The sequence below is a fragment of the Urtica dioica genome, chromosome 4 (assembly GCF_054948205.1).
Source record: "Urtica dioica subsp. dioica isolate 48M chromosome 4, U.dioica_male_clone48M_v1_H2, whole genome shotgun sequence".
Taxonomy (NCBI): Eukaryota; Viridiplantae; Streptophyta; class Magnoliopsida; order Rosales; family Urticaceae; genus Urtica; species Urtica dioica.
Window position 1 is genome coordinate 47,725,039 of NC_142759.1, and position 24,652 is coordinate 47,749,690.

Genomic DNA, 24,652 nt, shown 5'->3' on the forward strand with positions numbered 1-24,652 from the left:
CGCACAATAAGTCATCCCTTGCGACGCACAAAAGCCATCCCCCGTGACGCACATAAGGCCATCCCCCGTGACGCACATGAGTCGTCCCTCGTGACGCACATAAGTCGTCCCTCGCGACGCACGTAAGTCGTCCCTCACGACACAATAAAGCCGTCCCTCGCGACGCAATAAAGCCGTCCCTTGTGACGCACAAAGGCCGTCACTCGCGACGCGCAAAGGCCGTCCCTCGCGACGCAATAAAGCAGTCCCCCGTGACGCACAAAGGCCGTCACTCGTGACGCACAAAGGCCGTTCCCCGTGCGCAAACCCGAGAGCGTTCGTCCCGCATCCGCGTAAAAGCGTAGATTTTGAGTTTCCACTCGAACTACGCTCGACCGGAAACTCGAAGGCTATTGTTGTCGGCCCGTCTAGGGCCGACGAGGACAAAGGCATCTCTTTGACCCGCGTGGCTTGTACGAGGTCTTGAGCGGCGAAACCCTGACCCAACAAGGGGCCGGCCCAAACCAATGGCCAAGTCAAATGCCTTGCCCGGCCATTGGCCGAGTCAATGGCTCACTAGGCCATTGGCCGAGTCAATGGCTCACTCGACCATGGGGCAGTTCACTCGGCCATTGGCCGAGTGAACCTTCCAGTAGTTCACTCGGCCAATGGCCGAGTGAACCTTCCAGCCGCCCAGGTAGTTCACTCGGCCATTGGCCGAGTGAACCTTCCAGCGGTTCACTCGGCCAATGGGCGAGTGAATCTTCCAGCTGCCCATGCAGTTCACTCGGCCAATGGCCGAGTGAACCTCCCAGCAGTTCACTCGGCCAATGGCCGAGTGAACCTTCATCCGGCCAAGACTCCTCACTCGGCCATTGGCCGGCCCAACCCTTCAGCCGGCCAATGGCCGACCCAAAATGCTCACTCGGCCATTGGCCGGCCCAACCCTTCAGCCGGCCAATGGCCGACCCAAAGTGTTCACTCGGCCAAGGGGTCCCCCAAACACCCCTTGGTCGCCTATAAATAGAGAGGTCTGCCCGCTGTCGAACTCGTACTTCACTTGTTTCACTAATCTTTGGCCTCTCACCACCTCTAAACCCTCTATATCCACCTCAATCCTACTAATGTTGAGCGTCGGAGAGGTAAACAGAGGCACCCCCTCTGTTTCCCCTTTGTAGTTCACACATCTTTCTGCTTGCTTTTCAGGTGCCTGGACGAGATTGACACCACCAACAGCTAAGGGACGGCTTGGGATACCAAGCCCGACACGCTCGAGCCAAAGTGAGACCACTTGGTCTGGCCTTGGGTCTAACCACTTTGGGCTCCTAAATAGTTGTCCGAAAAACAGCGACAACATCTCGTATGGTATGAACGGAGGTTCCTCATAGGCAAGGTTGACTTGTCCAGCAATGCCTTCTTGGGAGGCAGCTCTCAAGAGCTTTTTCCTTTGTCGGGCTGAATCCTTGTCTTGCAGACCACCCAGTATGGTGGTAACGAGGTGGAGTTGTGTATCGGCTATAGCTGCGACCGTAGTATGGTCAGTGTTAGTGTTGGTTCCTCCATCCTTCCCAGACTGTTGCCTGTTAGTGGTGGGGACCGCATCACTTATCATTCGGAGAATTAAATATTTGAGCTCGCCTCTTTGAATCAATGCTTCAATCTGCTTCTTGAGCGTATAGCATTGAGAGGTCAAATGACCATAATCTTGGTGGAACTCGTAATAACGACACCGGTCGCGATACGCGGGGTCTCCTTTCATTGGAGCTGGAGTGTTAAATTTATCACGCGCCAAATCGTAGATTCGATCTCGAAATTGTTCGCAAGATGCGGTTTCTGAGATGTAGGGGGTCGGCTATCAGAAGCTTGACCTCCCTTATTCACTTTCTTTCTATGGTTGCCTTGCTCGTTGCCGAGCTCATCTCGACGGCGGGAGTTTTGGTTACTGCCCCTATGGCCGTCAAGGTAATCTTCGACTCCCATGAAAGTCGTGGCTCAGTTCATTAACTCGGCCATTGTAGATGAGACTCTGCCTACGACGGACTTTAGGAAGTCTCCAGTGTGCAAGCCCTCAATGATTTCTATAATTGCGTCACTATCATCGAAGCGGTCGACCTTGTTCGATTCTGCGGTGAATCGAGCGAGATATTGTCTCAGGGACTCATTAGTCTCTTGCCTAATTGACAATAAGTACATCTTGGTCTTCTTTTGAACCACTGATGTAGCAAATCGTGATAGAAACATGTCCTTCGGGTCTTTGAACGATTGAATTCTTCCTGGTCTTAAATTCTTAAACCACTCAAAATCGGGTTCGGTGAGGGTAAGACTAAAAGCTTGGCATAGAGCCCCAGGTGCAACACCTTGCATCGTCATCCAAGTTTCATAGTGTTGGATGTGGTAAGTGGGTCGGTTTTCCCACTGTAGAGAGCTAGGTTCGGGAGTTTGAAGTTTCCCGTGTATACCTCAACCAGGATCTGGGAGGTGAATGGCAAGGAATTTTCTTCTACATCCCCGTATGTATCACCAGTCGAGCCACCTTCACACACATCACGTACTTCATTGCAAAGATTGTGAATCATAGTGACGACGTCAAGCCAAGTGTTCGAAGTCACTCCCTGTTCGGGAGGAGTCACCTGACGCCTTTCATTCGACCCTTTCGCCGTGCGGAGATTCCCATTGATTGGGGCCACAAGATTGTTGTTTTGGCGGGCACTCAGCCTCTCCCGTAGGTCTTCGCCACGACCGTTTCGTTGGGTGGTAATCCGATCCCTTAGGTCTCGGTCAGTGGCCCAGGGCGTGAGTTTTGAGTAATACGCCTCACTCTCCGAGTTCCCTGGCCTTCCTCGACATTTCCTCTCTGACCAAGTCGGTCATGTCCTGAACGTCAGGAAGTCTCCTCTTGGGAGGAGACGGGTATCCTCTTTCTCTTGGCCGGTGGATTCGAAGTACCGGCTTCAATCTATACGGGGAGTTCCCCATCTTTAGTGAGAGAAGTCTTGATATCAGCCGAAATTTCCAAAACTTCGTAATCAGGATCACAGTCATGTCCTTCATCTACGAGGTTTTCAGGTTCCCCTTGAGGAACGTCTTGCATAGTTCGCTTATTCACCAGTCGGCGATGGTACCTTGCATCGATTGCCCTTAGTTGGAAAATCTTCTCCTCTATCTCAAGGATGCGGTTATCCCGGCTATCTTGAGGTGGAGATGGTGAGGGAGTGTGACTCTCGTCGTGGAGAGATTCCTCATCATCATGCACTAGGGAGCACAAGAAGTATTTCTTCACTCCAGTTGCATTCTCGGGGTTATTCACACCCTCAAAACGAACGGATTGTTGATTGCTCATATCTTTCTCAAGTTGAGAACAAGGAGACTATGATGTAGAAGGGATTTCGGGCTGTATAAGTCGGGAAGTACCCTCCTTCTAGCGCCAAAATGTTGTCGCACGAAAATGAACAAATATTTAAAACTACGGGCGGTTCGATCCAAGGCCGAACCAAGTGATCGCGCCCTAGCCAAAGTGTGAACTCGAACACCGAGTTGCACCCTCCAAACCCAGAGATGTGTTTTGGAAGGTGTGACCATGCCAAATGTTGGCTGCCTACATATCCGTGGTCCGGGATCAGGCCAGAACGTAGTTCAATGTGAAGGTTGTAGCTATCTTAGACTCGGAGGTTGAGAACTTGAGACTTTAGAGAAGGACCTCGCTCGTGGCTTCTATTGAAGACTTTAGAGGGGTCGCTTGACTCGTGGCTTAGCGTTCTAACACAAGGGTCTAGAAATGAGGGAGCAGCTTGTGCTTTGTGAATACTCGGATCTCAGAATTAGAACTCGCTCCCGCTCCCGTGGAAAGAGGATTTCTCAGATTTCTGAGATGAGTGTAGAGAAGAGGAGAGAACGCTTAGCGTGTAGCAAGAGTTGTGTGTGGAAAAATTACTTCCAAAAGTCCCTCCTTCAAGTGGGGGGGCGCGCGGGCAAGAGGCCCGGCCAGGGCATGGGGCGCGCATGGGCTGGAGGCCTAGCAGGCGCTGGGCGCGCGCGGGCAGAGGGCCCGGCCGAGACACGTCGCGCGCGCGGGCTGGGGGCCCAGCAGGCGCAAGGCGCGCGCAGGCAGGGGGCCCGGCATGGGCGTCGGCCGCGCGCGGGCTGGAGGCCCGGCCGGCGCTGGGCGCGCGCAGGCAGGGGGCCCGACAGGGGCGTGGGCCGCGCGCTGGCCGGAGGCCCGTCCGGCGCTGGGCGCGTGCGGACCGGAAGCTCGGCCGGCACTGGGCGCTCGCAGGCAGGAGGCCCGGCAGGGGCGCAGTGCGCGCGAGCGGGCCGGAGGCCAGACAGGGGCGCGCGGGTAGGAGGCCCGGCCAGCGCTGGGCGCGCATGGGCAGGGGGCCCGGCAGGGGCGCGCACGTGGGCCGGAGGCGCGGCAGGTGGTCCTACCGTTGAAATCCACCGGGGAGGTAAGTGTTTTTTTTTTCTTTTCAATTTTCCCGTTTTTCGAGAACGACCGGTAACAACAGCTGTCAAGTTTGGAGACATAACATGAGTAGGTCGCGGAGCTTGATTGGTAGATTTTCAGTGTGAAGATGCTTGCGTCTTGTTCAAGAGTTTGGGACAATGTGCATTCCAATGGCCCTTTTGCTTGCGGAAGATGCATTTGTCATAGCTAGGCTTGGCCCGAGTCTTTGTGTTGATTATTGTAGGGTCGATGAGGGACTGCAAAAGCACAGTGGTTAGGAAGATGGAGAATCCCTTATTAGGTGTCTCTCTAATCAACACGAGACTTTAAGCACATCTCTTCGGAATTAACCACATAATCAACCGAATAAAGAGGACTGCGATGTAGAATTGTACCACGAAGACCCTCAAACTTATCCTGAAGAGTCATCAGAAATTGAACAAGTCGTTGTTCCTCCCTCCGAGCAATATAAGCTGGAAATGCTTGTAATTATGCCGTCTCAAACAAAGCAAGGTGATTCCAAAAGCTACACAGAGCAGAATAAAACTCTTGAACACTCATAGTGTTTTGTTTAATAGCCCGGATGTCAATTTTCAATTAATATTACTTTGAAAAAAAAAATCTATTCATTGTTTGAAATCCCACGTTGATCTCGACCATCAAAATTTATAATCTTAGTGCAATAAAATTCAGGTCACACGATTTGCACTTTGATACTGTGACGAAATTGCGAATAGAGAGTAGAGGAATTTGGGAGAGAAAAAATAGAAGCTAAAATTTCTTGCGAAAGTGTCTAAAAGAATATTATAAACATAATAATAGATAGTCAATACATAATAGAAAGACTAAACTTAAGATACCCTTAATATATATATAGATAGATGTGTATACTTTAATAATTTAAACCACCAATATTACGTTTTGAATTGATAAAGCAAATGATTAAATTTCTGTCGCAAAAGATCATTTTAAACATTTCGTTAAAATCAAACGGACATAATATCTATAATATCTTCGAGCTAATAATATCTTCAAGACATATAGAATATCTTTTATATTCTGAGCAAAACAAATATCTTTTATATTCTGAGAAAAAAAGAATCTTTTATATGTTATATATATATATATATATATATATATATATATATATATATATATATCTTTTATATCGAGAAAATTAGTAGAATTTTTAAATATTTCATTATTAGCTGTTTTCCACGGAGTTGCCAAGTCAAACATCGCGGGCATCAAAGACTTAATTTTCTTCATTTTCAAGTAAAATCTTGGTCAATATTCTCTTTTCTTGCTTTCCCGTTCCACGTATAAATAAAAAAATCTAGTCCATGACAGCGACTTAAACCCGGAGTAATTGCACAACATTTCTGAATCTTATTGCAAAATTCGTAGACACCTCATACAACTATAAAACGGTCTAAATTCCTTCAGAATCTCCAAACCATTTAACAAACACAACCCTCTCTCTCTCTCTCTCTCTCTCAAATAAAAAAGAGTCTCTCAATATCGCAAACATGCAAAGGATGGCCCAAAAGCTTCAAAACCCAGCGACCAAATTTGGCCTGATAAGGCACAGCAGTAATAATGCGTCCACGTCAGCATCATCGTCACCGAGGTCTCAGTCTCGCCCTTTAAGGAGTAACAGCAGTTCGCCGGCGAAGGTGAATAGCAACCGATTGCCAGCGAGTCGGTCGGTCCAACTCCGGCGGCTATACAGCAACGCCGCCGGAGAGATTTTAATAAAAAGAGCGCTTGCACCGCCGAAGCGTCCCTTCGCTCTCCGGTGGGTTAACTTTCGACCAACTCCGAGTCGCCTCTCAACCATGTCCGCTGCTTAATTAATTAATCCAATTTATTTTTTATAAGAGATATTTATATATAGATCAACTTTCTTTTTGTGATTATGTAAGTTGTAATACTTTTGAGGGAAATTATATATGGCCGTGCTGTGCACGTCAATAATGATGATTTGAGATTTTCTAATGTGTAAATCTTTCTTAGCAAGATTCTTAATCATGTAGTTGGGAAATTTATAGACTTGATGTCGCACACAAAGTGTTGACAATGTATCCGATAAGTTGTTTGAACACAGATTATGGATAAACAACAAGCAGTGCGATAAACAGAATATACACGATATGGTTACCCAGTTCGGTGCAATACACTTACGTCTGGGAGCACTCTGCCAGTGGAAAGGATTTCACTATCTTGTAGTCAATAGTACACACAAGGTTTAAAATGATTACAATCATCAAATCAATAAAACCTAGAGACTATTACCACCAGTAAATACCTAGCCAAGGACTCCCCTGGATTTGAGCTCCGCCTCAATTCTACCCTTCGAGCAAACGCCTGTGCTCGGATGACTTTCAGTCTTCAAACGTTCGTGAGCCTTCAATCATGAGATCACAGAACTCAACTCTCACAGACACTCAATCTTTCTGGAATAGAGTTTGAGAGACAACACCGCGATTAACAAAACACGAAGCCTCCCAGTCCGCCGGTCTTCCACGTCTAAGAGCTCTAAGTGTTTTATCAAAAGCGCCAAGGCTGCTAAGGGGGAAGCGCATGGCTTTTATAGTAGTTGTACAGGCCTGGAAGTCTATCTAGGGTTTCCTTACCCAGCCTCATGCGAATATCTCATAATAAAGTCACCAGTGAGACAATCTGTCAATACATGAAACTTGCCCGAAATAAAGTCTGCACACAGAAGGAAAGATGTCTTTCCAGAAGTAGGAGCATGAAGACCGACATTTTTCCAAACAACTTGCACTAAAAAATAAAGCCAACATATAACGTAACAACAATCTCCCCATTTGGCTATTTTTTAGGCAAGCACTTCCAGGAACAGTTCTCATACAAGCGTCATGACCAGAAGAAGAGAGTCAAAATAAATGACCTCATGACGCCTCACTCCCTGATTGCCTCAAAAGAATACCAAAGGCAAAGATCGACCAAAACAAAGGGAGGAACAAACACAGCCTGAAAAGGATGAGAACTCAAGCAAACAACAGTACATATATCACCAAAAACATGAGAGAGGTTTTACACACCATCCAGAAAACAGTCCGAAACACGAAAAAAACTGTAGCGAAAACCCAACAGAAAGATGTCTGAAAAGAAGTTAGATTATACATACCAGATCATAAAAAAAGAAAGGGTAGCAGAATAAAGTCGAGGCACCGTCGTCCTTATCACCAATGTCAACCTGGGCACTGTCATTGTTCCCGTCATCGTTCTCAGACTCCTCAGCATCTTCAGAGTCCTCAGCATCATCAGAATCATCAGCAGCATTAGCTTGGCTTGGCTGAGTGGCGGTAGCATCACTAGGAGGAGCATTAAGAACTCGAACAAGGGCTTCACACTTGGACTTCATGTTAGAGAGAGTCTCGATAGTCTTTTTGAGAGCTTCAATCTCCTCAAGGAGTTCTTTAAGCACATTCCTATGAACCTCTTCAGTCAATGAACTCAAATTCAGTTTGCTCCCAGAGATGTCACATGTCGCGACTGAAGGTCTGACAAGGTCACGAGCATGTTTCCCCTCAAAGAGCTTATGACTGAAGTTAAGAACCACATGTCTTTTTCCCGCCACATCTGTACTTCGCAATATATTCTTGTTTTGCTTGAGCAGAATACCACTGATGAAGGAAGGGAAACCTATGGGTAGCTTTACTGCAAAGGATTTGGCATGTTTTGCCAAGTGATCAAGGACAAATTCACCAAAATCGAAGGAGGAACGGGTACCTATCTGGTAGATCAGACGTGCCAGATCCGCCTTGATACTAGACCCATGTGAAGAAGGGGCCCAGTTAGCGATGCCGATGCGATAGAGAATAGAGTATTTGGCGGTGAGATCAGAAGAGGGTAGCGTTCCCTTGGATGGCCAGATTTTGGTTTCATCACCAGTAATCTCTTGAGCAATGATGTCCAGAGAGGGTACACGATCAGTAGTAATGATTTTCCCTCGACCAAGGAACTCGTTGATAACACCAGGAGAGATCTCAAAACAGTGTCCTCTGTTGTCGGTCGTTTTCGGAAAACCCGGAACGCCGGAAAGATGCACCGCTCAAAGGGCCAATGGTCAGGCCGGAGGTCCTGAAGAACCGCGAGCCTTCCATTACGAGTCAACCGACAAGCCCTCATGCCAAACTCTCAGCTCCTCATGTCGAGCCTCGCTCCTTGAGTTGAGTAATTCTCCTCGAGTCGAGCCTCGCTCCTCGAGTCGAGCCTTGAGTCATTCTCCTTGAATCAAGCCTCGAGTCGTTCTCCTCAAGTCAAGCTTCGCTCCTCCAGTCGAGCCTCGAGTCGTTCTCCTCGAGTCGAGCCTCGAGTCATTCTCATCGAGTCGAGCCTCGAGTCATTCTCCTCGAGTCGAGCCTCGAGTCGTCCTCCCCGAGTCGAGCCTCGAGTTGTTCTCCTCGAGTCGAGCTTCGCTCCTTGAGTCGAGCCTCGAGTCGTTCTCCTCGAGTCGAGCCTCGAGTCGTCCTCCCCGAGTCGAGCCTCGAGTCGTTCTCCTCGAGTCGAGCCTCTAGTCACTCCCGTCGAGCTTTGCTCATCGAATCGAGTCACTCTCGTCAAGTAGAGACCTTCATATTTTAAGTGACAAGCATGGTATCCGAAGACCCCTAAGGTCAACAAGAGCCCGACGAGACGGGCCACGCACGCCGCGCCGGCCAGCCACGCACAGCAAGCCACGCGCCGCACCCGGTGACCCGCGCGCCGCGCACCCTGCGCCGCGCGCGCCGTGCGCCTCCACTTGAAGGGTGAACGCCCCCTAGTCCCACATGGACGAAAAAGAAGCCTCTTAAGGCCCTCAAACACCTATAAATACCCCGTCTCATTGAGGGGAAAGCGATCTCATTCATTCTCAAGGAACTTGAGACTTCTCTCTGCTTCTCTGGATGCCATCCTTGGCCTGAAGCGGATTCTCCTCGATTTCTAGTTCTTAGAGATTCTGAAGCGCTTTCCGGGGACTCCCGAGTGCCGCCTCTCTTGATCGAACGATTAATCTTGAGCCCACGAGTGCTCTAACGGTTTTCGACTGAAAATCGCCTACGCGTCTAGCACCCTAGACGCGTCCACCATTTCTGACAAGAAATCGCCTACGCGTCCGGCATTTCTAACTAGAAATCACCTACGCGTCCAGAATCTCTGCCACAACAAGGAACTCTTGACTTAGAGTCTTCCACGTCTCCAAAAGAGAGAAAACACACATTCTCTCTCGCGCTCGTGATCTCCGAAGTTCCGAGACGTCGCCGAGGACGCCTCCGCGCACCGTCTCCTTCGTCGAGTACGCTTCTCCATTAAGGCTCTGCGCCCCACACTGCGTTACATACGCCTTGAACTACGTTTTAACCTGATCCTACACACGAGTATGTAGGCAGCCGACACATAAGGCACGGTCACTCCCCCTCCTCACCCCTTCTCTCCTGTGAGAGGTGGGTTGATCGGAGAAAACCTAGCTCGAGACTTTCGAGTTCACACTTTTGGCCCGGGTGTGATCACTTGGTCCGGCCTTGGATCGAACCGCCCGAGGTATTCAATAGTTGTTCATTTTTGTGCGACAACATTTTGGAGCTAGAAGGAGGGGACTTCCAGACCTGTTCAGCCCGAAATCCCTTCTATCCATCTTCTTCTTTTCTTCTGAAAACTTGACTTTCTCGGACTTGAGAAAAGATGAGTAGTCGGCCACCCGTACGTTCTGAGGGCGTTAATAACCTTGATAACGTCACTGGGACCAAAAAAATATTTCTTGGCATATGGTGACGAAGAGTCGCTCAACGAAAAGAGCTCGACCCGCTCACCATCTCCATCTCCAAATAGCAGGGACGACCGCATCATGGAGTTGGAGGAGAATATCCGCCAACTAAAGGCGAAGAACGTGAGGTACCACAGCCGACTGGCTGCGAAGCAACCCACGCATGATGCAGTAACCCCCAACGGGGATCCTGAGACCCTCAACAAGGAAAGTCGCGACCGCAACCCTGATTACGAGGGTACTGGCGATTCGGAGGATATCGAGACTTCTCTCACGAAGGACGGGGGACTCCCCGCTGTGTTTGAAGCCGGTCCTTCGAACCCCTTACCCCGGACAGGTGGCGCACTTGCGGCTTCTCAAGAGGGGAACTCCCGACGTTCAGCCCTCGACTGACTTGGTCAAAGGGAGAATGTTGCGGAAAGTCAGGGCACGGGGAGAGCACGCCGTCGCAGACGAAGCCTGCGCCTCCGTATGACAAGCCCTGATCTTAGGGACCATCTCCCTGCTCAACGCATCGAGCGTGGCGATGACCTAAGAGAGCGACTAAGCTCTCGGCCAAACATCCCTGTAGCAGCCCCAACAAACGGGAACCGCCGCACGGGTCAAGGGTCAAATGAAAGGCGACAGGTGACTCTTCCCGAACAGGGAGTTACTCCAACTACCGGTCTCGATGTGATCACAATGATCCACAATCTTCGAAATGAAGTACGAGATCTCCGAGAACATGGAATAGGCAGAAGTGCCTATGGGGTCGTTGAGGAGAATTCCTCGCCTTTCACGGCTCATATATTGGCCAAGGTATGTACGGGAAATTTCAAACTCCCGAACCTCGCTCCTTATGATGGAAAAGCAGATCCTGCTTACCACATCCAGCACTATGAAACCTTAATGACGATGCAGGGTGTCTCTCCTAGTGCTATGTGCCAAGCTTTTAGTCATACCCTCGCTGGACCCGGCTTCGAGTGTTACAAGAACTTAAGGCCAGGAAGCATCCACTCGTTCAAAGACCTGAAAGACATGCTCCTAGCACGCTTTGCTACATCTATGGTCCAAAAGAAGACCAAGATGTACATGTGGTCAATCAGGCAAGAGAATGGCGAGTCTCTTAGACGATACCTCGCCCGATTCACTAAAGAATCGAATAAGGTCGACCGCTTTGACGACAAAGATGCAATCACTGCCATCATTGAAGGCTTGCGCACAAGTGACTTCCTTAAGTCTGTTGTCGCTATTTTTCGGACAACGATTTAGGAGCCCAAAGTGGTTAGACCCAAGGCCGGACCAAGTGGTCTCACTCCGGCTCGAGCGTGTCGGACTTGGTGTCCATAGTCGTCCCTTAGCTGTCTGTGGTATCTATCTCATCCAGACACCTGAAAAGCGAACATGAATGGTGTGAACTACAAAGGGAAAACAGGGGGGTTGCCCCTGTTTACCTCTCCGACGCTCAACATTAGTAAGATTGAGGTGGTTTGTAGAGGGTTTAGTGTTTAGGGGTCGAGACTTGAGAGAAACGAGCGAGGTACGAGTTCGACAGCGTTTCAGTACTCAAATTCGGATTACCTGGGTCAAGGGAGGGACCCTTGTATTTATAGGCGGCCAAGAGGTGGTTTGAAGACCCCTTGGCCGAGTGAGCATGCATGAGTCGGCCAATGACCCCTTCAATGGTTGGGTCAGCCAATGGTCGAGTGAACATGGTGGTGAGGTTCACTCGGCCATTGGCCGAGTGAAGGGCTAGGGCCGGCTGAGGTTCACTCGGCCATTGGCCGAGTGAACTGCTGGAAGGTTCACTCGGCCAATGGCCAAGTGAACTGCCTGGGCGGCTGGAAGGTTCACTCGGCCATTGGCCGAGTGAACTGCTGGAAGGTTCACTCGGCCAATGGCCGAGTGAACTGCCTGGCCGGCTGGAAGGTTCACTCGGCCATTGGCCGAGTGAACTGCTGGAGGGTTCACTCGGCCAATGGCCGAGTGAACTGCCCATCGGCCGAGTAAGCCATTGACTCGGCCAATGGCCGAGTGAGCCATTGACTCGGCCAATGGCCGAGTGAGCCATTGACTCGGCCAATGGCCGGGCAAGGCATTTGACTTGGCCATTGGTTTGGGCCGGCCCCTGGTTGGGTCAGGGTTTTGCCGTTCAAGACCTCGCACCAGCCACGCGGGTCGAAGAGATGCCTTTGTCCTCGTCGGCCCTAGACGGGCCGACAACATTAGCCCCCCGAGTTTTCGGTCGAGCGTAGGTCGAGTGGAAACTCAAAATCTACGCTTTTATGCGTATGCGGGATGAACGCTCTCGGGTTTGCGTCACGGGGAACGGCCTTTGCGCGTCGCGAGTCACGGCCTTTGTGTGCCACGAGGGACGGCCTTTGTGCGTCACCAGGGACGGCCTTTGTTCCGAGTCGATCGTGCGTGGCTTATTTTCTCGACCTACCAATAAAGGCATGATCGATTTGCACGGTTTTATTGTGCGTTGCTTATTTTCTCGACCTACCAATGAAGGCGTGATCGATTTGCACGGCTTTATTGTGCGTGGCTTATTTTCTAGACCTACCAATGAAGGCGTGATCGATTAGCACGACTTTATTGTGCGTGGCTTATTTTCTCGACCTACCAATGAAGGCGTGATCGATTAGCACGACTTTATTGTGCGTGGCTTATTTTCTCGACCTACCAGTGAAGGTGTGATCGATTAGCACGACTTTATTGTGCGTGGCTTATTTTCTCGACTTACCAATGAAGGCGTGATCGATTAGCACGACTTTATTATGCGTGGCTTATTTTCTCGATCTACCAATGAAGGCGTGATCGATTAGCACGACTTTATTATGCGTGGCTTATTTTCTCGACCTACCAATGAAGGCATGATCGATTAGCACGACTTTATTGTGCATGGCTTATTTTCTCGACCTACCAGTGAAGGCGTGATCGATTAGCATGACTTGGGCCTCGGGGGGCCTTGGTGTCACGTTTGTGTGACCGAGTTTTCCGTGGACGCTGGCTAGACCAGATACGTCCGGCGGACGCGAGCCTTTGAAACCCATTTGAAACTTCCTGCCTTTCGGCTCACGAGCTGGGCGGCGAGCGCGGACTCGGGACTCAACTCGAGGACTCATGTAGAGCCTGCACGAGGAGTTACGTGAAGAGTCGGTACGAGGAGTATTAGTCGACTCGTGGACTCGGATTCAACTCGAGGACTTGTGTAGAGCCTGCACAAGGAGTCACGTGAAGAGTCGGCACGAGGAGTATCAGTCGACTCGTGGACTTGGACTCAACTCGAGGAATGAATTCATCTCGAGGAGACATGTAGAGTCGGCATGAGTAACCACGTGACGAGTCTCTCTTTGGGACCTCTGGCCTAACCATCGACCCCTTGAGACTTTGTTATGCTTTTATTTTTTATTTTTTTATTTTTTGTTGTTTAGGCATTGATCCCTGTTAGCCCTCGAGTTTCTTGTGTACTCGTAGAGGAGACTAGAAATTATAATGCAACACGATAAAGGTTTCGAGGCGAAATGTAATCTAATTACCATGTCGAAATAGTCAAAAATTACATTCCCAGGCCATTGGCCTTATTGAAATTTGAAATTGTCTTAAAACCGGAGATAAAATGACATAATTAGAACGGGAGCGGGCTTCTACTGTAGTACCAGCTTCCGCAGCTTGACCGAGCTAGAGGATGGTGCTCACCATCTTTTCCTTCCCTTTCCCGTCCACGCCTTGGATGTAGCACATCCTAGCCATCGACTGGTCTCCCAACATGATGGCAATCCCCTTCTCAGTCGGGAACTTCATCATCAGGTGATAGGTGGACGTTATGGCCTTCAACCGGTTGAGAGTCGGGCGGCCGATGATGATGTTGTACGCCGAAGGCTGGTTCACAACTAGGAAGGATACGATGCGAGTGACCTCGAGCCCCCCCGGCGTTCCGAAGGTGACCGGGAGGTCGATGGTTCCCTCCGTCATGACCCTCTCCTCGGAGAAGCCGAAGAGTAGGGTCGAGACCGGGGTCGGTCCCATTCCGGATAGCTTCATTCTGTCCAGCGCCGATTTGAAGATTATGTCGGCGGAGCTTCCATTGTCGATTAGGATTCTCCGGACGAGGTTGTTGGCGACGGGGGCAGAGACGACTATCGCGTCGTTGTGTGGATTAAGCACTCGTGCCGCTTCTTGGCCGGTGAAGAACATGGATTCGAACGGGGCCGGAGGAGAGGCCTCGTACGTGTGGTTGATGTAGTGTGCTATTTTCCCCTGGGAAACTTCGCGCACGTATTTCTTCCTTTGCGTGCTCGAGTCTCCAAACACCGGGCCACCCATGATCGAGCCCACGATGTGCAATTGTGAGTTCCCCGGTCCTTGGTTCGCCATTTGGTCTGTGACGGTCGCCGTCGCCGGACCCTTCCTTTCTTGCCGCGGGTGCTCTCCGTGCACCGCGGCCGTCCCGACCGTTCTTAGGACATACTCTTTTAATTTCCCGTCTTGAATCAAGGCCTCGATCATACGCCTGAGATGATAACACTCGGACGTCAGATTCCCGTGATCCTGGTGGTACTCACAGAACTTGTTTCGATCCCTCTTCGCGGGATCCTTTGCGAGAGGAGCCGGACTTCCTAGCTTGTCGCGGTGCAGAGCTAGGATCCGCTCTTGTGGGGTGTTCAGAGGGGTGAACGTCGGTAACGCTCGGAAGCTATCATCGTGTGACGATCTCGGCCCGGGGAGGGAGCGACCGTTAGGGGCCTGGCCTCCCTTGTTCCTATTCCTTCGAGGGTCGGGACGATCTTCGTCTTGGTCGTCGCAGCTGCGACTACCTTGTCCTCCTGACTTCCGGCCGTCTCGGCCATCGAGATAGTCCTCGATTCCCATATACGCGTGGGCTCTCATCATTAGCTCCGCCATGTCTCGCGGGACTTGCCCAACAATGGACTTGAGGAAGTCGCTCGTGCGAACTCCCTCGGTAATCGCAGTGATGGCGTCCTTATCGTCGAACCCTTCGACTTTGTGAGACTCCTCGGTGAAGCGGGCGAGGTATTGTCTCAGTGTCTCGTCTCTCCCTTGTCGGATGGAGAGGAGGTGGGTCTTTGACTTCTTTTGGGCCACGAGGGTGGCGAATCGAGCAAGGAAAGCCTCTCGCAAGGCCCGGAAAGACGAGATGCTTCCCGGCCTTAGGCTTCGGAACCACTCAAATCCTGACCCTGTGAGGGTCAGGCTGAAGGCCTGACAGAGGGTTGCGTCCGTCTGTCCTTGCATTGTCATCCATGTCTCATAGTGTTGGATGTGGAAGTTTGGGTCCGTCCGTCCATCATAAGGAGGGATGGACGATAGTTTGAAGTTCCCCACGCAAGGCTTCGCGAGGATTTGAGCGGCGAAGGGAGAGTATGATTCCTCAATCCCTCTGTACGGCTGTTGCCTCCCTGACTCCCTCATCTCGATGATTTGGTTTTGGAGGCTCTGAATCATCGTGACCATATCAAGCCCGTTAGTAGGGCCGACCGTCGGGGCCACGGGGGTCACCGGTTGGCGCTCATTGGACGCTTGGTCCACGACATTGGCTTGAGGCCGGCCGAGAGTTGCGGCGAGAAGCGCGTCCCTCCGAGAGTTGAGCCTTTGGCGGAGATCCCCCGCTCGGGAGTTTTTCTGCGCCGTCAAGCGCTCTCTAAGGTCCACGCTTGGTGCGGGACGAGGCGAGGTCGCCCTTGGTCGAACCGTCCGGCGAGCGCTTCGGCTATCGGCCTCATCATCCACCAGGGTCGCTCTCTCCTCGGCGAGGGGCCGAGTCCGGCCGCCTCTTGAAACCGAGGGGGCGAGTCCCCGGGACTGTGACCGCACCTTCCGTCGCGCCGGGTGTGAAGGGTCGGCCAATGCACCATTGGACCTCTCGGGCCGTGTTTGGGTGAGGCTAGGAGTCGCCTCATCGGTCCTCGACTCCCCCATGTAGTCGGGGTCGGAGTCGTCTCGAGCGGATCGATCCTCGACGTCGTAGCCGAGGAGATTGGCGATGAGCGAGCCGTCAACGCCGGAACGGTCAAGGAGCTCCGCAAGCCGCCGGGCCGTGTCCTCTCGGAGCTCGGCCTCGGGGTCATTCACCGGGTCTTGGGGCTGGCTCTCGTTATCGCGAGGTTGCCCTTCAAGACGGTGTGCGAGGCGTCGGAGACCGTACCTCGAGCTCGTCGCTAAAGTACCCGCGGAGGTGGTGGGAATGTGACTCATCTCTCGAGAGTCGTAGATGTAGTGAACTTGGGGAAATGGAAGGGAGAGCGTGCTAAGGTCGGTGGTCCCCTCCTTCTAGCGCTAAAATTTTGTCGCTGTTTTTCGGACAACGATTTAGGAGCCCAAAGTGGTTAGACCCAAGGCCGGACCAAGTGGTCTCACTCCGGCTCGAGCGTGTCGGACTTGGTGTCCCAAGTCGTCCCTTAGCTGTCTGTGGTATCTATCTCATCCAGACACCTGAAAAGCGAACAGGAAAGGTGTGAACTACAAAGGGAAAACAGGGGGGTTGCCCCTGTTTACCTCTCCGACGTTCAACATTAGTAAGATTGAGGTGGTTTGTAGAGGGTTTAGTGTTTAGGGGTCGAGACTTGAGAGAAACGAGCGAGGGACCATTGTATTTATAGGCGGCCAAGAGGTGGTTTGAAGACCCCTTGGCCGAGTGAGCATGCTTGAGTCGGCCAATGACCCCTTCAATGGTTGGGTCGGCCAATGGCCGAGTGAACATGGTGGTGAGGTTCACTCGGCCATTGGCCGAGTGAAGGGCTAGGGCCGGCTGAGGTTCACTCGGCCATTGGCCGAGTGAACTGCTGGAAGGTTCACTCGGCCAATGGCCGAGTGAACTGCATGGGCAGCTGGAAGGTTCACTCGGCCAATGGCCGAGTGAACTGCATGGGCAGCTGGAAGGTTCACTCGGCCATTGGCCGAGTGAACTGCTGGAAGGTTCACTCGGCCAATGGCCGAGTGAACTGCCTGGGCGGCTGGAAGGTTCACTCGGCCATTGGCCGAGTGAAGTGCTGGAAGGTTCACTCGGCCAATGGCCGAGTGAACTGCCTGGACGGCTGGAAGGTTCACTCGGCCATTGGCCGAGTGAACTACTGGAGGGTTCACTCGGCCAATGGCCGAGTGAACTGCCCATCGGCCGAGTGAGCCATTGACTCGGCCAATGGCCGGGCAAGGCATTTGACTTGGCCATTGGTTTGGGCCGGCCCCTGGTTGGGTCAGGGTTTTGCCGTTCAAGACCTCGCACCAGCCACGCGGGTCGAAGAGATGCCTTTGTCCTCGTCGGCCCTAGACGGGCCGACAACAAAGTCCATCGTCGGCCGTGTCCCTTCTACCATGGCCGAGTTAATGAGTCTAGCCAAGACCTTCATGGGAGTCGAAGATTACCTCGATGGCCGCATGGGCAATCATCAAACCCCTCACCATCGAGACGAGCCTAGCAACGAGCAAGGAAACTCCGGTAAAAGGCGAAACAGAGGGGGTCAGACTTCTAATAGCTGACCTCCGATGCGCCAAAAGCCACGACTTGCGGAAGACATTAAGGGCTACTCGTCGTTCACGCCGTTGAACACGACGCCGGATCAAATCCTAGCGTTGGCACGTGACAAATTCACTCCCCCGGCTCCAATGAGCAAAGATCCCGCGACGCGCGATCGATCTAAATATTGCGAGTTCCATCAGTAATACGGCCATTTGACCTCCGAATGCTATAGTCTTAAAAGGCAGATCGAGGCATTGATCCAACGGTGTGAGTTGAAAGAGTTCGTATTGCGCATGATCAACGCTGTGGGCCCCACCACAAACAGACCACAGTCTGGTAAAGGAGGAGGAACAGTCGCTTCTGCCGACCGAACCGCGGCTACTGCCAACGTCGATCCACGACTCCACGTGGTGACCACCATATTGGGAGGTCCACAAGATAGAGATTCAGCCCGACAACGGAAGAAATTCCTTAGGGCCGTGGCTCAGGAAGACGCTGCCATGCAAGTCAACTTTACGTACGAAGAGCCTCCGTCCGTGCCTCACGAGACGATGTATTTCACCAACGAAGAGGCCAAGCGAGTTGTGCATCCGCACAATGACGCGATAGTGCTCAAAGCCCAAGTGGCTAATAACTCGGTGAAAAGAGTTCTCATCGACAACGGCAGTGCTGCCGACATAATTTTCAAGTCCACCCTAGAGCGCATGAAGCTCGGGGGGCTACGCCCAACTCCGACCCAAACGCCTCTATTCGGATTCACTGGGGAGAGAGTCATAACCGAATGCATCATCGATCTGCCGGTCACCTTCGGAACTCCCAGAGGCATTGAAGTTGTTCACATGGTCCCACTCCTAGTGGTTGATCAGGAGTCGCCATATAATGTCATCATTGGGCGGCCCACACTGAACCGACTAAGGGCTATTACTTCTACATACCACCTACTGGTGAAATTCCCTACCAAGAATGGAATCGGCATCATGGCTGGAGATCAATCCCAAGCCAGAATATGCTACATCCAAGGAATCGATGGAAAAACTGCTAGAAAGACGGTTAACACGATCTCCTAAATAAGAGACAGCGTCGAGTCGACCAAGGCCCTTCGCGAAGTTCACGAAGATATCTGCATGACACCAAAGTGCAAGGTGCCGACGTCCTCATCCCAAACAGGGAGGGACCCCACAATGTCTGCCAAGTCACACACGACGAGACATACTACATAAAATACACGGACGAGACACCGATCCGTCGCCTGTGGAATGCGGGACACTTGAGAAAGTACTACCACTAGCCAGCGCTCCCCCCATTTTATTTCTTTGCTTTCCAACATTCAATAAGGCGTACGAGCCAATGCTTTAGGATTTCAAATTTCGTCAATATTAATAAAGTTTGAGGTTTTTCTTTCAAAATCCGCTTTATCAAAGTTTTTCGATAACGTTTGTAAACCCAAAAACTTGGGGGGCTAGTGACATAGGCAACGGTAAGTACACTCAAAATCCTCAAGAAAGTACGCTCCACCCAAAGAAAGTACGCTCCACCAAAACAAAACACCCGAACATAAACGGGAACGAGCGTTCAACTAAGACGCCTCCGCGGCGCGCCATAAGACATCCCACAGATGCAGGCTGAAGACGCCTCCGCGGCGTGCCATAAGATATCCCAGAGATACAGGCTGAAGACGCCTCCGCGGCGCGCCATAAGACATCCAAGAGATGTAGGCTGAAGACGCCTCCGCGGCGCGCCATAAGACATCCTAGAGATGCAGGCTTAAGACGCGTCTGCGGCGTGCCATAAGACATCCCAGAGATGCAGGCTGAAGACGCCTCCGCGGCGCACCGTAAGACATCCCAGAGATGCAGGCTGAAGACGCCTCCACGGCGCGCCATAAGACATCCCAGAGATGCAGGCTGAAGACGCCTCTACGGCGCGCCGTAAGACATCCCAGAGATGCAGGCTAAGACGCCTACATGGCGCAACCAAGTCGTCCCTCGCGACGCACTTAAGACGCCTACATGGCGCACGTAAGACGCCTACATGGCGTAACCAAGTCGTCCTTCGCGACGCACTTAAGACGTCTACATGGCGCACGTAAGACGCCTACATGGCACAACCAAGTCGTCCCTCGCGACGCACCTAAGACGTCTACATTGCGCACATAAGACGCCTACATGGCGCAACCAAGTCGTCCCTCGCGACGCACCTAAGACGCCTACATGGCGCACATAAGACGCCTACATGGCGCAACCAAGTTATCCCTCGTGATGTAAGACGCCTACAAGGCGCACGTAAGACGCCTACATGGCACAATAGAGTCATCCCTCACAACGTGCTCTGAGTCGCCACAAGGCGCTGCGTATGATGACTAATAGCAATGCACTTGAAGCCACCACAAGGCGTACCTGAACATCCATACAAGGCGTAGGTCCTGCCATCTTCGCCACTGCCAATTGAGCACAATCACACTCGCCTTGGGAAACTCCTCATTCAACGCGAGCCAATTGAAGCTGCTCACAAAGACTCGCGAACTCCGCCTCTGAGCAAGAACTTCGCTCGGCCTGAGCTAGCTGAGACTTCGCTTGAGCAAGCTCCTCCTGGAAGAGTCCCAGGTGACGAATGAGGTCGTCTAGAATCTCCTCGAGTCAAGCCTCGCTCCTCGAGTCATTCTCCTCGAGTCGAGCCTCGCTCCTCGAGTCAAGTCATTCTCCTTGAGTCGAGCCCCGCTCCTCGAGACGAGTCATTCTCCTCGAGTCGAGTCATTCTCCTCAAGTCGAGCTTCACTCCATGAGACGAGTCATTCTCCTCGAGTCGAGCCTCGCTCCTCGAGTCGAGTCATTCTCCTCGAGTCGAGCCTCGCTCCTCGAGTCGAGTCATTCTCCTCGAGTCGAGCCTCGCTCCTCGAGTCGAGTCATTCTCCTCTAGTCGAGCTTCACTCCTCGAGTCGAGTCATTATCCTCGAGTCGAGCTTCGCTCCTCGAGTCGAGTCATTCTCCTCGAGTCGAGCCTCGCTCCTCGAGTCGAGTCATTCTCCTCGAGTCGAGCCTTGCTCCTCGAGTCGAGTCATTCTCCTCGAGTCGAGCCTTGCTCCTCGAGTCAAGTCATTCTCCTCGAGTCAAGCCTCGCTCCTTGAGTCAGGTCATTCTCCTCGAGTCGAGCCTCGCTCCTCGAGTCGAGTCATTCTCCTCGAGTCCAGCCTTGCTCCTCGAGTCGAGTTATCCTCCTTGAGTCGAGTCATCCTCCTCGAGTCGAGCCTTGCTCCACGAGTCGAGTCACCCTCCTCGAGTCGAGCCTTGCTCCTCGAGTCGAGCCATTCTCCTCGAGTCGAGTCCTGCTCCTCGAGCAAGCACCTGTAATGATTTGAAGAACAGGCTAGCCAAAGCGAGAATAAAACAAAACAAACAAACAAACAGACAGAAACTTACCCTCTTCATGTCAAAAATGCCATGACAAAAGAAGTCCACGTCACTACTCGTTACGATGTCCCTTCACGTCTTTAACAGAGACTCGCACTCACGCCTGGGGAAATAAGGGCTGATCTTCCTAATGCAGACGGAGATGCGTCACCAAAGCTGGAATGGTGGATGCCCCGTGAGACCGACTTATGCTCGATGCGTGATCAAACTTTGAGCATTGATCCCCGAGCAGTCGAGGCCATCTGGTGCGGCAGAGCCTTCCACCAGGTGCCACTCCGTCTTCTCGTAGCATCAGCCCGCAACATCAACCTCCGTCTTCGAGACCTCAAAATGAGCAGGCCTTTGCAAAATGAAAAAGTACAGTCGCTTTCCAAGATAGCCGAGACGGAAGCCATGATCTTCCCCTAATAGGTCACGATTACACAATCGTTGCCCTGCTAGTCACCGTCGAGTCCCATGGACTCTGGGTTGATGATATCATCAAAACAAAACGCCATCGAAGAAAGACTTGGGCGTGACTTAACCAAAAGATCAACAAGCCGTGAAACACCTCTGCTTGTGCATGTATGTCCCCAATGCTCCGGGGTTAGAGCAATGGATGCAATCGCGTCCACCTCGCCCACGTTGAGCTACGCCTCGTATCCGCTTGGACCCTCCTCCACGTGCTGATCACATGGTCGTGTTGAGAGAGACGGAAAAGCGAGAGAGCATACTTGCAATTGTGAGAACATACTTTGTAACCACAATGGCTTCGTGACGGCGAAGCCCTGGGAAATAAATTTTCCTCAAACACCCAGCAGAAACAACTAAAAGTTCACCGCCCGGGGCCTCCCGAGCGCTGAACTTGGGGGGCTAATGTTGTCGGTCGTTTTCGGAAAACCCGGAACGCCGGAAAGATGCGCCGCTCAAAGGGCCAATGGTCAGGCCGGAGGTCCTGAAGAACGGCGAGCCTTCCATTACGAGTCAACCGACAAGCCCTCATGCCAAACTCTCAGCTCCTCAAGTCGAGCCTCGCTCCTTGAGTTGAGTAATTCTCCTCGAGTCGAGCCTCGCTCCTCGAGTCGAGCCTCGCTCCTCGAGTCGAGCCTTGAGTCATTCTCCTCGAATCAAGCCTCGAGTCGTTCTCCTCGAGTCGAGCTTCGCTCCTCGAGTCGAGCCTCGAGTCGTTCTCCTCGATTCGAGCCTCGAGTCATTCTCCTCGACTCGAGCCTCGATTCGTCCTCCCCGAGTCGAGCCTCGAGTCGTTCTCCTCGAGTCGAGCATCGAGTCGTTCTCCTCGAGTCGAGCCTCGAGTCGTCCTCCTCGAGTCGAGCCTCGAGTCGTCCTCCCCGAGTCGAGCCTCGAGTCGTTCTCCTCGAGTCGAGCCTCTAGTCACTCCCGTCGAGCTTTGCTCGTCAAATCAGGTCACTCTCGTCAAGTAGAGACCTTCATATTTTGCGTGACAAGCATGGTATCCGAAGACCCCTAAGGTCCACACGAGCCCTACGAGACGGGCCAAGCACCGCGCGCGCAGCACGCCGCGCCGGCCAGCCATGCACAGCAAGCCACGCGCCGCGCTAGGTTGGCCGCGCGGCGCGCGGAGACACGCCCGTGCCGCGCGTCCCATGCGCCGCGCATCCCACGCCGCGCCCGGTGACCCGCACGCCGTGCGCCTCCACTTGAAGGGTGAACGTATCCTAGTCCCACATGGACGAAAAAGAAACCTCTTAAGGCCCTCAAACACCTATAAATACCCCATCTCATTGAGGGGAGAGAGATCCCATTCATTCTCAAGGAACTTGAGACTTCTCTCTGCTTCTCTGGATGTTATCCTTGGCCTGAAGCGGATTCTCCTCGATTTCTCGTTCTCAGATATTCTGAAGCGTTTTCCAGGGACTCCCGAGTGCCTTCTCTCTTGATCGAACGATTAATCTTGAGCCCACGAGTGCTCTAACGGTTTTCGACTGAAAATCGCCTACGCGTCCACCATTTCTGACAAGAAATCGCCTACGCGTCCGGCGTTTCCAACTAGAAATCACCTACGCGTCCAGAATCTCCGCCACAACAAGGAACTCTTGACTTAGAGTCTTCCACGTCTCCAAAAAAGAGAAAACACACATTCTCTCTCGCGCTCGCGATCTCCGAAGTTCTGAGACGTTGCCGAGGACTCCTCCGCGCACCGTCTCCTTCGTCGAGTACGCTTCTCCATTAAGGCTCCGCTCCCCACACTGCGTTATATACGCCTTGAACTACGTTCTGACCTGATCCCACACACGGGTACGTAGGCAGCCGACACATAAGGCACGGTGACTCCCCTTCCTCACCGCTTCTCTCCTCTAAGAGGTGGGTTGATCGGAGAAAACCTAGCTCGAGACTTTCGAGTTCACACTTTTGGCCCGGGTGCGATCACTTGGTCCGGCCTTGGATCGAACCGCCCGAGGTATTCAATAGTTGTTCATTTTCGTGCGACAACATCCATGACGAAGACCTTTCTGAATTCTGCATCATCTGGAACATCGAAGGACGAGGAGAGATTGACGACAAATTCCTTCACCAAAGCCGGATAGTATACCCCTATGCTTGTGACAGTCCTGAGTATCTCAACATCGTGCAGAAGCTCTATGATGGCATCAATCTTGAGAGCCTCAGCAGACAATTCCCTTTCCGGAAAGATGGCTCGGTGATACACATACCTCCATTTGAGGACACCGTCTTCCTTATGAAACGAGACATTGTCCAATGGAGCTACATGGATATTCTTTGGGAGCTTTTGCCCTCCCACGGATCTCTTGTTCCCTATTCCAAGAGAAATCACTGGTTCCTCTTCTTCAACATCAGCGACCTCGTCAACAGGAGAGATAGGAGTCTCGGCGGGCTTCTTCCCTCGTTTCTTTATCATGCCAATTAACCTTTACTTTATTTTTCTTCTTTTCTGGGATGGAAACATTATAAACACTTTCTTCCAAAAGCTTTCTCTTCTTCTTTCTCTTCTCCGACAGAAGAGTGGCAATACAAACGTCATCGTCTTTCTAGATTTTCTCCTCCAGAGAGGCAAGAATATCTTCCCCAGCATCCTGACCTCTATCAGTCTCTCCCTCACGCCTCAGGGAAGAAGATGTTGGAACATTTTTCAAGACATCTCCACTCAATCCCAACATTCCGCCAATAGCATCAATGGGAGGGGGCTCTTATTCATCGAGAAGAGAATTCGAAACAATCTCATCTCCTGGTTTAGCAAGAAGCAAAACTGCATCTCTTTGTCTACAGCTGAGTCTGAATACATCGCTGCAGGGAGCAGTTGCACTCAGCTCCTCTGGATGAAACGGATGCTTGCTGAATATGATGTTGGACAAGATGTCATGACATTATTCTGCGACAATATCAGTGCCATCAATATTTCAAAAAATCCAGTTCAACATAGTAAGACTAAGCATATTGAGATCAGACATTATTTCATTCGAGATCTTGTGGAAGATAAAAAGATCAAACTCGAATATATTCACACCGAAAAACAGCTAGCGGACATTTTCACTAAGGCCTTGGATGCTAACCGGTTTGAAAATCTCAGATCCTCTCTAGGATTGTGTGTGGTTGAACAATAGCAATTACTG

General features: G+C 51.7%; 1 protein-coding gene across 1 annotated transcript; it reads right to left on the reverse strand.

Moving 5' to 3' along the window:
- Positions 1-7,348: 7,348 nt before the first annotated feature.
- LOC149401726 (uncharacterized) lies at positions 7,349-23,940 on the reverse strand. The gene is made up of 4 exons (XM_089610859.1): positions 23,530-23,940; positions 7,647-8,438; positions 7,492-7,551; positions 7,349-7,420 (listed from the first exon to the last, which is right to left on the reverse strand). The coding sequence occupies exons 1-4, from the start codon at positions 23,938-23,940 to the stop codon at positions 7,349-7,351; spliced, it is 1,335 nt and encodes a 444-aa protein (XP_089466985.1).
- Positions 23,941-24,652: the final 712 nt, after the last annotated feature.

Coding starts and splice junctions, on each gene's coding strand:
- LOC149401726 (XM_089610859.1), bottom strand. CDS start 23,940: ATGATAAAGAAACGAGGGAAGAAGCCCGCCGAGACTCCTATCTCTCCT. Junction 7,552..7,646: donor GGAACAATGACAGTGCCCAG/GTTGACATTGGT, acceptor ACTTCTTTTCAG/ACATCTTTCTGTTGGGTTTT. Junction 7,421..7,491: donor TTCGGACTGTTTTCTGGATG/GTGTGTAAAACC, acceptor CATCCTTTTCAG/GCTGTGTTTGTTCCTCCCTT.